We start from the raw sequence: 15,000 nt of genomic DNA, 5'->3' as shown, positions 1-15,000 counted from the left end.
ATAAAACAAAAAGAATATTTAATAAAAACTAATTTATCGAACGATATTTTATTTTTCATAACTTGTAAATGTTGGAAGTTACACCAAAGTCATCCACTTTATGTTTTCAGAAGAATATATAAACGAAATTGTTAAATCCATTTGTGTGCTACAAGAATCAATGTCTGGTATTTGGAAGCCTCCGTGGCTCACTTGAAAACACCTTATGGTTCTGACAGAGAACCATGAACCCATTCATAATAACTCAACTGTGTATACGTTGTTCGTATTCAGCATGCATACATGTCATGTCTAGAGAGAGAAAAAGTAAACAAATATACAAGTGTGAATTGTTTTAAGCATTTGTTACTGTTTTTTTTTTTAAATTCTATAAGCTCGTACGCCTTTAAGTGAGAGAGAAAGAGTAATGTGAAGTTTCCGTCGCAATAGTGTACGCATGTGTGTGCGCGTGTTTGCTGATTAGAGGGACGGGGAGTGGTTTGCATTTAGCTTTTGACTCAGTAAAATTTGAAAAATTGAAATCGTTTCACATTTACCAATATATAAAAAGCAAAGGTGAAATGCATACAGAAGTAAAGCAATACTACGAAATGAGCAAGAGGTATTTTCGCCAATCACAGCGAGGTCCGTATCCTAGCAGAGCCGTACAAGATCATCTCACTACCTTCTGTGGTGTCTAAAAGCCGGGCTAAAGAATGCTGTCTTGCCGTGTAAAATATTTACTCACTTTTTTAATGAAACTAATTAATGTATGGCTTTTTTCCCGTAATAAATAAAAAAATATATGACAATTAACCAATTATTTATATAAATATAAATATATAGCCACAAAGTTACGTCTCAAAAATTCTTAAAAAGTTTAATAAATTACTATCCGGTAACTTTATAGGCGAAATGTGAGTGAAATGTCGTCAAAGATGGCAATGTAATGTCCTAATGCAACTAGAACTATAATACGATACTATAAGCATAGCGTACGCGAAAAAACAACGTCATTTGATTTTCTCGTTATTTTCGCCCACGCCCATTTCCCTGACGGAAATCGCCAAAGATGAAGCCTGCACCCACTGGGTCATCAACAACGGCAATAAGCCCTCCTCTCTTATAGTTTTGAACCTGTGGGGAAGCTAATCAAAACTATCATATACGGTTTTTACCCTACTATGCCTCTGTGTCCGATCCTGGACGTTCCCAATGTTGTTAGCATCGAGAGATGTCTCACAGTAACCAAAGTATAGACCAAAACATTTTGTTATTGCTACTTTCAGAAAACCTGTCCCATCAAGTGTTTACGTCATAGCCTGGAGAGGTTTTCGTACAGAGTATGCGCTTGAGCCCCTCGTGTGCTTCGATTATTATCAGTTACGGCAATCATAAAGGCAGAAGCAAGGCAAAGGTATGGTATGCTAGATTTGTGGAGGACCGTGTCACAATTATGCCTCAAGTTCAACAATGGCGGGCCAACAATCCAAAATGCCTTCATTACTCAGCACCTCACCATGCCTGGCATAAGAGGTGCCAAATGATGGAAAACACAAGAACGGCTTCTGTTGCAACCCGGAGTCCAAGCATCTGCGCCTGCGCTAGCAAATACAATGTCAGTATTATCACTAAAAGCAGCTGTGTCTAAAACACCTGCACAGCCTTTGAGCGTTAATCAGGAGCGAGTTAGTCACTCTCTCCTCATACCAGAATTGAGCAGGAAACACTTTATGAGACTAAGAAGGCTGAACTCAGCGACCAAACCATTACCCCCGCCCAGAAGAAGAAAAGGCTCCAAGACGCAATAACGTTCACAGGGCGTTCATGAATAAAAGGAAGTTTGGCAAACTGATGACACACCTGCCACTTGTAGTGCACAACTGAATAGGAGAAGCAATGGGATACAGGTAATTCTGCAGATGTCCGGATGAAATTTGAGTGCTTGAGAAGGATGAAAAGGCCTGAAACATATGAGTAAATCCATTGACAACATGCAATGGTTAAATTATTGTCCCAGCCCTTGCCCTTGGTATTATAACCTCCCAATAACCGTATAACTTGGGGGTTCGTCGTAAGAAACCAGTTTTTTTGGTGGGAAAAACACAAAATGAGTATTTAAGGGCACTACCCTAACCTAAAAACTCACTTAATCTACCTATAACGCCTGATCCTCAACCTGCCATAGTCTTTAGTTCTAAAATAACAACATATTTGCTAACCTCACAGTGTTGACTTTTCAATGAAAGAAATGACTTTATTTTGGGCACAAATGTTTTATGTTAAATTTAATGCTAACTTTAACTTACCTTACACTGAAGGTGGGTAAAGGTGAGCTACTGTTTCACAGAAGACGTGAAGCCTGTAACGACGCGATTTAATATTAAGTTTAAACAAGCGGTGGCTAATTATGCGACGAAATGTGCCTTCCAAAGGCCAAATCCTGGGACTAATGTTTTCATGCCGCGAAACCATCTCTCATTTGTATTAGTATGGGGTTGCGTGTCAGGATTTACACAATGTACTACGCAGTGTCTGACGTTTAAATGTTTAAAACCAGCCTGACTTAGACAATAATATGCACGCCAAAAACCTGACACGATATTCGTGCTAGGCTCCATGTTTCTCTGTTACAAAAGTCACCTTACACGACCAGGATATTTCTATTTGCCAAACTTGACTCGTCTTCTCTTCTCTGCCCTCTGATTTTCTTGCTGCTGCCAAAAACCCGTGATGTCATTACCACCTTACAAAAGGAATGGCAATCATTAATAGCAAGCCAGCTTAATTTATGTTCTACCGAAGCTACTTTACACTAAAACGAAAGCGACACGAACTTTGAAATAGTTAATATGCCAAGTTTAACACTAGAAAACCAAGTACATTTAAAAATGGATGCTTGAAAACAACGGCAATTACGCTTGCCTCTAAGAGTAACATTGGTTTGCCACACCTGAAGGTAGACTTTTAAGTCTATCCGACACTTTTCACTGCGCTTGGGGAAGATTTTACCACTTGGACTCACACAGTGTCTTGTCATCTATTAGTTTGTTTTTCTGACTTTTTGGTGTAAATTACACAAATATCCCATAGCAGCAATCTTCAGGAGAAGTGGAACAGACTTTCAAGCTCACTGTGGGCTTCACGTAAAGATCCATCCGGAACCATTGCTTCTTGGGTACTGAAGGAGGAAGGCCCACAAATTTATAAGTTAAAAAGTCGACCGGTGATGTTCAGTTAAGGAAAACTAGAAAATTAAAGGGGACTGAACAAAATGGATTACAGGTATGTGTCATTTCGTGGTAAAGTAGAATTACTTAGTCATTGGTTAAGCAGTTGCGCTGTAACATTTCATAATAACATAACGCAATATTTTTCTAGTTTTCTGTGCCAAGTAAATGTCATGTATGCAAGACGTTATGTAACGAGCGCGGGAAAACTTAGCTCCGCAGACACGTTCAGTTCAGAGCTATTGCACTGTGTTGCATAATGCGTAAATATTATAAGTATAACCAATTATTATTGTGGTAGTATCGAGTCCGACACACAGGCTTCGATCTTATAAATTCTACCTCGTGTATGCAGGATATGATTCCTTATTGTGTATAGAGCTCCGATGCTCATATGTTTGTTATGATTCTATTATATACGCCTTTTATATTTTGTCAGCTACCCGCCTTCTTCAATGTAGTTTTAGCCAATAAACACAAGCAAGAAAACATTGCTTTATTATCGCCCTTCATCCCGGGACCTCGGCGACGAGAAATGGAATATTATCTCCAATACTAAAACACCATCCTTCCCTCTACCTACAGGTAAGAGTGAAGAATTGTCGTATGGGTTATACAACTAAAGCAGACCCAAAATGACGACAAAACGGTAAAACTTAGTTGTTGGGCTAATTCCAGCTAGTTCGTTATAGAGAGAACAGTAACAGTGAAATTGGAAAATAAAATAAGTGCGCAATATGTAGACAAATTTACATACAGTTTATTAGAATTTCATTAGGTTTTTGGACTGGCGCCACTTATATGGCACTGCATATGTAGAGTACTAGGGTCTGTTAAATGTGTCTGGTAAATATGTTCGCTAATTCATGCGGGCATCAGCGATTTCCGAACCAAAGGACACAGAAGACTCTTTAAGGATGAACCAAGAACCTCAAGATAGGAAATCAACATTGAAAATCTTAATGCCTGTTACGCCTTGTGTATTTTTTTCCTTTTGATTTGGTCCTCCTCTTAGAGATAAAAAATGTATAACTCGCTTTTCCTAACATCTACAATTTTTCCCTGAAGCCTCGGGACGTGCTTTTAAGATTTTCGTCCTTTTCCTCGAACTTTTAATTTTTCGAATAGTTTCCCCTTATATTTTTTGGCTTTTCATTTCTTCTTATTTAAATTTTTCCATTTTCTTTCTATACTACCGCCTCTTTCTTGGATTAACTACTGTAAACTTTCTATGAGCACCGTAATGTTCTTGGCCTTGAATTGGGGACTTCTAACCCGACTTGTCGTAATTTCCCGATTCGTTATAGATTGTTTATTATTTTTTCCTCCCTCATTGCAGGCTGATCTTCCCTTACGGACTGCTCTAAGAGCAAAAGCCCATGCCAGCACAAAACTGGTTTTATCAAAAAACGACAAACAGAAATATGTTATTCATATTTACAACCTTGTTACTCAAAATACATGGATGCAGTATCATTAATGTAAAAAAATATATTCTATCAACACATCTTTTCAATAAAGAAAGCGATCTGAAGTGCCTTTTTTCCCTTTTAGTCTATTAAGTAATTTTGAAAATAAGAATCGAAAGCTTTTTGCTGGCCAATTGACCTCTGAATAATACGTCGTTTTCAAATAGCTTACATCCTCCTTTACTATTATTAATGGTTATTACCTGCAGAAAATACACACAACGGAATAAATAATACCCCAATAAGATTTAGTCGAAATTAAAAAAAAAAAAAAAAAAAAAAACTAAAGAAATTGCTTTAGAGGGAACTTTATGAGGGTGCATGTTCTAAGAGACATTTTTCCTACAAACTACTTGATTCTCCCGGGTTTTTTCACTGAACATGGTTATTTTATCTACTTACGCAACTACAAATCAATGCATGTAAAGTTTTTTAAGCTTCCAAATAAGTAAAATAAAGAAGAAATTATTTAGCAAGATGTTACACTTTTACACTGCACTTAGTGGAAAGGGACGCAACTGGATTGCATAATAGGTAGTAAGGACGTCACTCCAAGATCCTGGGATAAACTCAGAGAATTTCTGCTTCCAAAGCCAGAGACGATATAGTATACTTATCTGGTGAAGTGTATGGTTCTGCAGGCTGACGGTCCTGAGCTGCAATTCTGAGTACCTACCCATCGGAGAACGCAAGGGCCTTAAATTTTAAACAGCGTCTCCTAACGGCTATCGTTCCAATATTCACAGGACTAAAAAGAACTTCTGCGATGTTACTATAGTACATTCACATCAACCGTGCATCTGTTGTCTAGGCCAGCCCCTTACGACGCTCTTGATTGGCTGTTGATAAGCCAATGACAGGACTGCAAACTCTCGGTCTTTCCCGAGAGAGTTCACAAAGGCAGGAAGTATGTTCCACCACTTCTGAGGGATACTTTTGAAAGACGTATCCTCATGAGAGATGGAACATATATCCTGCCCATGTGAACACTCGAGAGAGACAGAGTTTCCAGCCCTGTGATTGGCTTATGATCAGCCAATCAGGAGCGTCGTAAGGGGCTGGCTTAGACGTCAAATGCACGACTGATGTGAATCTCCTATAGTGGCTCCTCCTGGAGAGCCACTGTGGCCACATGAGACTTCCCGGTGGCCTTGCTTCTGTTCGTTCTCACAGCGAATGTGTTCAGAAATTCAACAAGCTCAGGGTCTGCTTTCTAGTTGGAGGGCTTCATCTTTTAAGTATTCGGACACTTTAAAAAAAGATAACTTTGTTTAAGGCGGACTCTAAGGTCAACCTGGCGTGTTACTGCAGACCGTTGCAAACCGTTTATAAGGATTTCCTCGCCGCCTCTGTACTTACAAAATGGCGGCAGACCTTCTGGTGCTGGAGTAAACATCCTTTTCATAGGAATATGCGATGCGTTCCTGGCATTTTGGGGTACCTACAACTCCCTTAAGAACATTGGACACACGACCATCCTTCTCCCAAGTTTAATTGCTCTGCTGGCATCCTTCTTGAGTAAGTAATGATTGCTATAGTAGATTCACATCACCTGTGCATCTGATGTCTAGGCCCATCCCTTACGACGCTCCTAATTGGCTGTTGATAACCCAATCACAGGGCTGCTCTCAGTCTCTCTCGAGAGTTCACATAGGCAGGATGTATGTTCCACCTCTACTGAGGGATACGTCTTTCAAATGTATCCCTCAGGAGAGGTGGAACATACATCTTCCCTATGTGAACTCTCTCGAGAGACTGAGAATTTCCAACCCTGTGATTGGCTTATCAACAGCCAATCAGGAGTGTCGTAAGGGACTTGCCTAGACATTAGATGCACGGTTGATGGGAATCTACTATAGGATACCATATGTTGACCACTTGGAGGATTATGGGAAGTAGTAGTGCCCAGGGTCAGGGATCTCCAAAAGCATGTTATTTTTTTAATTTAGTGTAAACTTACACGAATAACGTTGTGAATATAGAGTTATCTACAGTTTTGGTTTTATAGATTTGAAAAAGAAGGAACAAAATCGTTAATTAGGTCTATTCATTTTTATTATTGAATAAATGTGATAAGGATTTCATTACAATAGAAGAAAATGAACCTTTGCGTTTTTCAAAACATTTTCTGTTGAGTTCAAAACATTTTCTGTTGAATTCAAAACATTTTCTGTTGAGTTCAAAATATTTTCTGTTGAATTCAAAACATTTTCTGTTGAGTTCAAAACATTTTCTGTTGAGTTCAAAACATTTTCTGTTGAGTTTAAGATTATAATGTACGAAGATTTCTTGACCTAATATTGACGGGAACATTATAATGAGGAAGGATTATTAGGGGCAATATAGCCGGTGATCCAATCTAGGTAAGACGATACACGCCCATAAACACCCAGGGCGCCACAGGGGTTGTATCTCACACCGATGCCAAAACTGACGACGCCCACTAGAGTGTGTTCGCAAACACTGCCCTCTACAGCCAATTGGGTTGTCAGGGGGCCACCGCTGTCACCCTGTTCAGGAGTAAAGGAGTTTCAGTCCCATATGAATAAATAGCAAAATAGCAAGCATGCCAGGTTATAATGAAAGGTTAAGATTTTCAGTGGCATATGAAAAAATTGTAAGCATATCAGGTCGCAATATGACCCAGAAAGGTTAAAAATAGAAGTCAACACCAACCACGTGACGCCAGGAAAAAAGCCTCTGAATGAAGGTTTAAATATTTACAGGCATATATATTGAAAACCAAATGTTTCTGTCTCTGATTTAAAATCTAGAGTAAGAATTACAGAGCTGGGGCTTTCGTCTCTAGATTTCTTTATGTCAAAGCCCTTTGGATAGTTGTTAGCTTCATGCTATGAAATTTTAAAGATATAATATTGAAAAGGAAATCTTTTTTGGATCGCAGAAGATATCTGATTACAAATAAACAACTCGAAGGATACGATCTCTGCCAGCTGACTTTTCATGATAGAGGATACTTGGAGGAAACTTTCTCCTAATGAATACTTGAAACTGCTCCAACCAGAGATCTCAGTCTTTAACGTCTAATACCTTCAATCAGGGACTACTGGGATGATAGAGACTTAACATGTTACCTTTTATAAACATACTATATTGAAAGTGCGATTCCGGTTCACACTAAAGTTAATAACACCTATGATCATAATCTTACCCCACAGGAATCTTTGCCGAGCTCTCCGGCGCACAACATGTCCTCAGTGATTCCCAGGGGCGTTTTCCTGTTGTTGACATTTGTGAACGAGCACGTCAGTCGATCAATGACCGGAACTTTCACCTTCTGCAGTGTCCTGGACATTTGGCGAATTCCTAAAAGAAAAAAAAATGTAAAGTAACCAAATAAGGACCGGAATAAATGATTCCTTAATGTCTTTCAGCCCTTTGTGAAAAGGTATAAGAAGAAAAGGTTGTGTTGTTTGCTGAATCACATTCTTGTTGTTCTGGGTGTCCCGGTATATATTTGTAAGGTGTTTTTTACATTGCATGGAAACGGCTTTACGTGACTTTCGAAGCACGTCGAGAGTGAACTTCTATCACGAGTAATACACATCTTTTACCCCTCAATGGAATGCCCAAAAATCGAACTCGCGTCCACCGAGGTGGCATGCCAACACCATACCGACCACGCTACTGAGGTGCTGTATATATCCCGGTTTGGTAATATTTACTATTGATTGGCTGAGGTCCTCTGGGGGTCCTTGGTATGGTCTAGTTTGGGAACCACTGTTCTAGATCATTGAAACAACTAAGAAATTGAGTTGAAATTTAATCAATCTTACATCAGATTTGGGTAAAATATCGTAAGGAGCGAAGACCTAATAGTATAGGCTACACTTAAACATTCAAGATACTCCATAGCTAACAATTAATCCATTTGCTTTGCATTTATCATTCCGTAAGACTTTTATCCTCACAATATGTACATCATTTCTTAAGGTACCCTGAAAAAGTTCGATATATTGAAAAAACATCAAAATAATGTAGCTGAGAAGTAAAAAGATCTGACATGTTAATAGGTTGAGAGCATACATTTCAATCTTAAGGAACATCAGAGTTCTGTACAAAGGAAATATCCAGTGAGTTTTTCCTGGACCTTACGACATAATAAGATATCATTTCTTTGAACATTATCCTTACTCTCTATTTAGCAGATAAAGGGCAGAACAGAGCAAATTAACCGGTCTAAGTCAATGTAAATTTTAACAATGGAAATAGTCCAGCTTCTCTCAGTGAATTAGTTTCTGCTGTTCTCTAAATGCCATGGCGTCAATAACCACGTCGTTGCGGCGCCAGTAAGACCTAACAAATTAATCAATCTCTAAATGCCATTAGGCGCACGTCAGACCTATACAGGTATCCGCCTTTTAGTTTGTTCCTTATTCTAATTCTCGCAAAGTTAATTTCCTAGTTTTATGTTCAAAATTAATTGATTTATGCAATTAATTTTCACGAGAACAATAGATATTTCTCTTAACGTTTGTAGTGACCAACCATTTCAATAGAATAATTAATCGGACCTGTTGAGCACCGCAGCACTGAAAATGTAATCTATGAATGGTTTACTACAAAATATCCCTATTTCTCAATATAAAGCAAATGATCTTAACCTGTGTTAACTGCTAAACTTTACTCACCTTTGATGATGTTCACTATCACAATTTAGTTTGTTTGTTACAATTTAGTTTGTTTGTTTGTATTGTGTTTTTCCGTTGCATGGAACCAGTGGGTACTCAGCAACGGGACCAACGGCTTTACGTGACTTCCGAACCACGTCGAGAGTGAACTTCTATCTCCAGAATTACACATCTCTCACACCTCAATGGAATGCCCGAGAATGGAACTCGCGGCCACCGAGGTAGTACGCCAACACCATACCGACCACGCCACTGAGGCGCTATCACAATTTAGTTGATCCAATGGCATATTTTAACTTTGTTTGCTGCCTAACCTATACAAAAACGAAATGAGGAGTAAAGAGAAGACATATACACAATAGAAACTGTCTTGACCCACCTGAGGTGTGACCCCAGCCGGTCACCGAGAGCCTTTGGTCAACGTAGTCTTCTTCCGGGTACTGGAAGGGCAGACAGGCTGGGAGGACTCGCTTCGTGAATTTTGCCTTGAAAAGAAATGCACGACTATTTTAAATGTTCATAATAAGATGCACTGGAGACCTTAGCTTCTCTTTTTAAAGCTCCTTCGAGTCTCTTGTGGGGAATGGAGTCAAGAGTATATTGACCTGGACTTATATAAATACTGTTTTCATCTATCTTGAGACAATATTAGTATTACACCTTATCATAAACCTACTACGGGACCAATCGGTTATATATCTAAAGAGAATAGAATTAAGAAGATGAATCTAAGAAAAACAAATAAAGTGGACGTAAGGATACATTATATAGCACCAGGTGGAGCAAGGCTTCATGAAGGCTGAGTATTGAAAATTTTCAGTAACAATGACATTAGTGTCCAGTCAGAGGATAGAAATGTCAGAATGAGCCTCCAGCTTCAGATGAGATGACAACTATTGCAGTCTCTTTTGAGAACAATAGTAACTGGGCTTTCCTGGGAGAAGAACAACATTTGATAAGCGAAAAGTTACCATTATTTAATTCAAGATGGTAAACTCCAATTTTAGAAAATAAATCTGTTCTTACAATGACCTAGGTTTAAATGAAGCATTACTTACTGGGGTATCTAGCTTAAGAAGGGCGATGTCGTGGTAGTTGAAAGAGAGGTCATACGAAGGATGGATGAACTGCTGCACCACTTGGATGACCTGTTCTACAGGAGCAGCTCCCTCCTGAGGGACCTCCCTCAGGGTTTGTGACTGATAGACAGAAGATGGGATGGAGCCCTTTAGTATTGGACTTTGTTCGTTCGTGGCATCGTGTTCCAAGTCGTGTTCTCCAAGTTTTACCCAGTACGTCGTGCCATCTCTGGAAAAGGTTAAGCATGAACAAGTATATTTAAGTACGTATATACATACACACACATTTTATATATATATATATATATATATATATATAATATATATTATATATATATATATATATATATACCATCAATCAAGAAGGGAAGAGGACACACACATGTACATGCTGTCTTTATTGGGACGTTTCGTAATTATCAAGTTAATTACATCATCAGGCTGTTAAAATGAAAAATAAATTTCCTAGTAAAATTGTAAAAAAAAAACTAAAAATTAAAAATTCAGAAATGCAAAAGGTAAAATATATATATATATATATATATATATATATATATATATATATATATATATATATATATATATATATATAATTATCACGCCCGAAAGTATTTTCGTTCGTTCATTTATATATTTATCTATTTATTTATATTTTGCATACGCAGTCGTATGTTTGCTGCTTGTTAGTAACTGGGTGCTGTTTGCTTGTTATTTGCTTTGCAGTAGTTAAGGAGGATAGTTCTAATCCAATGATTTCTTCCTTTACATGATGACGTGAAAGCAGAGAGACTTCTTTTTTTTTCCGGGAACAGCCCAAGTGTACCGTCAGTGATCCTCTGAACGCTAGAGAGGTTGGGATTGCCTCTGAGAGGTAATAATCTGCTGAGAGCAGCGGATTCGCCTTGGATCGCTGCAATGGTGTGTAGCTGTTAGCGCCCTTTATTCGACATCATCGCCTGCTTTTGAGTTTTCAACGCCTTATACCACTGTCACGCCCGTTTGATCGTTCTTCTGATACATGGATGTTTTGTCTTCGGGGAGCAGCTGTGATCAAGTGTTTTTATCAAGTTCTCGATAACAATCTTGTTCCTGATCTGGAGGGTTCAAGCACCTGTTAATCTGCGATGGACACATTACGAACACGGGAGAGGATAATATCAGCATTGGACAGCCTCTAAAGGATCTTCAGATGTATCACCTGGTCTCTCATATTTATTACTGCAACTGCAGCACCGTTGATGATACTTTACGAGGAGTTAAGTATTGGTATTAGTAACTGTCCTCCATTTTTAGAGCTGCAATTAACAGCATTCCATAACAACGGAGCATCAAATTTACGCTGCAGTGACCTGAAACTTTCCTCGGTCTAATATTTTTTTTTCTTTTGTAAATAAATATTTATATTTTCTTTTTCGTATCATACTCCCTCGTTGTCCTTTGCCATCATTGTTTATAAATTATAACTGGTAGTTAAAGGTACTTATGTTTGTGCAAAACACTATTGATTTTTTTTATGTAACGGCTTTACGCAAATTATAAAGAACCTGTTTTAACATAAAACGCTAATGTTATTAAGTATTAAGTCTTGACTAAATATATATATATATATATATATATATGTATGTTATATATATATATACATATATATATATATAATATATATATATATATATATATTACACACATGTGTGTGTGATCAAAGAAACATACGCAAAAGCATGAATGTGAGAGTAAGTGATTGGGCTGACTTGTTGGATTTGCAAGTTATTGATCCTACTACAAATATAATGGCGATCAGTTTTATTGTAACCTTTCCTAACACATTAATTAGCATGTATCAGTTTCTAATTCGCGGCACCAGAGGTAGACTAACATTTCTTTGTTTATTAATTGTTGCCTTCATTCAGCCACTAAACATAAAACTGGCAGTTGCTTAATCTTTTGCTAATGATGCAGAAAATCTGCAGCTTACACCATCTTCTATGTAATTACCTAATGTTCAGCACTGATGCATTCTTGAACTGGAACATTGAATGAAAAAGTTCATCAATGTGACAATGCACAGCAATTACACTTTTAAAAGCTTTCTATTGCAAATCTCAGGTTTCGCATCATCCGCACCTAATGAGTTCATGGGCTAACTCGACTCTCTTCACTGAAATGATAATTGAATTGAATATGGAATTTAGGCCAAAGCCCATGCGCTGGGACCTTTGAGGGCATTTAACACTGCAACAAAAATTGACAGTAGAAAGGTTTGATTGGTGTAACAGGAGGAAGACCTCGCAGATGCACTATGAATCAACTGTTAGGAGACGGTAGAAAGTAAGATGGAAGACAGAGAATATGAACACAGGTACAGTAAAAGGAATGAAAGCGGTGGCTCCAAGTGACAGAAGGGACGTTGCAAAGACTCTTTAAGTAATGCTTACAGTGCATCCCATGAGGTGTACTAATGACACTACCCCCACTACGGATCTGAGGTATCATTGAGATAGGAGATATTTGTTTAACCGTGAGAAAAGTTATGGAAAGAAGCACTTAACCCTTACAAAGGAATAATTGACAAATAGTCTAGGCGGTACTCACACATGATTCAGGAGACAATGAGCTGCAGTAACGACAAAATGTGGGGATACAAGAGTGCCTCCACAATTGTAGTTGACGACAGCAGACCTGAATTTACGCCCGAAGAGAACCTTGGAAAACAATAAAAAAAAAAGTAATAACATTAATCATCAGATAAGTTTTAGATTAAATCTAACCTTCATCATTCATGACATATTCTTGTGTTCTGTTTTCAAGGAAAAACAATAAATACTTTCGTGGCCCCAAGGCAAAACTCAGTTTAAACCAGCAGATATATCAGTCATAATATATAATGGAACTTATGATTTTTATCAGTCATAATACAGAATGGAATTTACAATTTTCAAGTTCAGAAAGATGATAAAGTATAAAACCAAAAATGAAAAACCAAAGATCAATGAAATAAGCAAATCATTGCAAAAAGGCATTGGATGAACGCATTGTAGCAGACAATTTAAAATTATATATTTTTTTTCCAGGATTAGGCATGTCCTGTGATTTCCGAGAAACTAACGCCGTGCGTATCTCTAGAAAAAAGCATATCTTAGTTTTACCAGACCATTGAGCTGATTAACAGCTCTCTTAGGGCTGGCCCGAAGGATTAGATATTTTTACGTGGCTAGGAACCAGTTGGTCACCTAGCAACGGGACCTACAGCTTATTGTGGGATCCGAACCACACTATATCGAGAAATGAATTTCCATCACCAGAAATAAATTCCTCTGATTCCGCGTCGGCAGAGCCGGAAATCGAACTTCGGACCACCGGATTGGCAGCCGAGCGCGAAAACCACTCGTTCAGCGAGGAATTCTGGTCAAAAGCCGAACAATGGGACCTATGAGAGGGAAATTAACAGTGAAAATGTTTGAAAAGTGTAACAGAAGGAAAACCTCGCAGCTGCGCTAAGAAACAATTGTTACAGCGGGTGCAAAGTCAGATGGAAGAAAGAGAATATGAACGGACTATCAGCCAATGCCCATTACGGGAAGGTTTTGTACAACGTTTGAAAGAAACTGTATTTGTGTTACTTAATCATATCAACTCTTCGTGAAAAAGGACAAAACTGATGAAAACAAAACTTTTTTTAAAGATATCAAGAGGAGCCGGTTTCCTTTCTTTCAAAGAATTCTGCGGAACAAATGGCAAAACACAGACGATGATTATCACAGTTCGGCCACGGGGTCACGGGAGTTTGTAATGTGTATATTCATCAATTCGCTTCAAGAAACACGAACCAGGGTCAAATACCCGACCACTCTACTCGGTAATCCGGCGGCTTAATTTCCATGTCTCTGCAAGACATCACTCCAACTCAGTTTTATGGGACTGACATTGACTGACAGGAACTTAGAAACGCCAAACAGACAAAATTGCTTCTGACAAAACGCTGAATGTATGATCTTTACTATACTCTGTTTTTTTCCATTTGTCAATCTGCCTGTGGTGTTTGCGCATGGTAACACTGCTTCCCGGGCTTTAAATAATATCCTATTTCGAATATTAACGGTGTAATTCGCAAACAGTAAATTATGAAAACACATTTCAGCTGCAAGTGTACACCCAGATATCCTTTTATTTACCTAAAACTTACACATAGCGTTTTATTTAAGGCCCAGGACGCAGTGTTACCTTGCGAAAACACCACAGGCGGATGGACAGATGGAAAAAACAGAGTATAGTGATGAGACTGTCATGAATACACTATTCTCGAAGAATGATTTCAGTCTCATTTATGACTTGATTACAAATCCTTCTTCCTTTTTTAATGAAATAGCCGAAATCTAACAATTTACCCTCCTTGTTTAATAGGTTTGAAGAATAGATATGAACTCGCTTTGAAAAGTGATCTAACAGGAATTTCCCAGGCTCTCGTGCAGACTAATGTGTTGAGTTGAGTTGAATATGGAATTTAGGCCAAAGGCCAAGCACTGGGTCTTATGAGGACATTCAGCGCTGAAACGGGAACTAACAGTAAAAAGGTTGATAGGTGTAACAGGAGGAA

The 15,000-nt window shown here is 38.3% G+C and overlaps 2 protein-coding genes across 4 annotated transcripts in view; one reads left to right on the top strand and one right to left on the bottom strand.

Moving 5' to 3' along the window:
* Nucleotides 1–364, top strand: part of LOC135208250 (phenoloxidase-activating factor 3-like) — a 10,593-nt gene extending 10,229 nt beyond the window's left edge. The window contains exon 8 of the mRNA XM_064240368.1: nt 1–364. This exon is cut by the window's left edge and continues 721 nt beyond it. The gene's annotated coding sequence lies outside the window, so the exon portion shown is untranslated.
* A 6,351-nt stretch (nt 365–6,715) lies between these two features.
* LOC135208781 (clotting factor G beta subunit-like) overlaps nt 6,716–15,000 on the bottom strand; it is a 27,928-nt gene continuing 19,643 nt past the window's right edge. For all 3 annotated transcript variants that reach the window (XM_064241300.1, XM_064241301.1, XM_064241302.1), the window contains exons 4-8: nt 12,999–13,108; nt 10,389–10,638; nt 9,710–9,815; nt 7,851–8,005; nt 6,716–7,188 (exon numbers count right to left, since the gene is read on the bottom strand). In XM_064241300.1, coding sequence (XP_064097370.1) covers nt 6,991–7,188; nt 7,851–8,005; nt 9,710–9,815; nt 10,389–10,638; nt 12,999–13,108 — 819 coding nt within the window. In that variant the 3' untranslated portion in view covers nt 6,716–6,990. The remainder of the gene's footprint in view (nt 7,189–7,850; nt 8,006–9,709; nt 9,816–10,388; nt 10,639–12,998; nt 13,109–15,000) is intronic.

The sequence above is a fragment of the Macrobrachium nipponense genome, chromosome 35 (genome assembly GCF_015104395.2).
Source record: "Macrobrachium nipponense isolate FS-2020 chromosome 35, ASM1510439v2, whole genome shotgun sequence".
NCBI lineage: Eukaryota > Metazoa > Arthropoda > Malacostraca > Decapoda > Palaemonidae > Macrobrachium > Macrobrachium nipponense.
The sequence above is the reverse complement of the archived record's forward strand: the minus strand, read 5'-3'. Positions and strand labels throughout refer to the sequence as shown.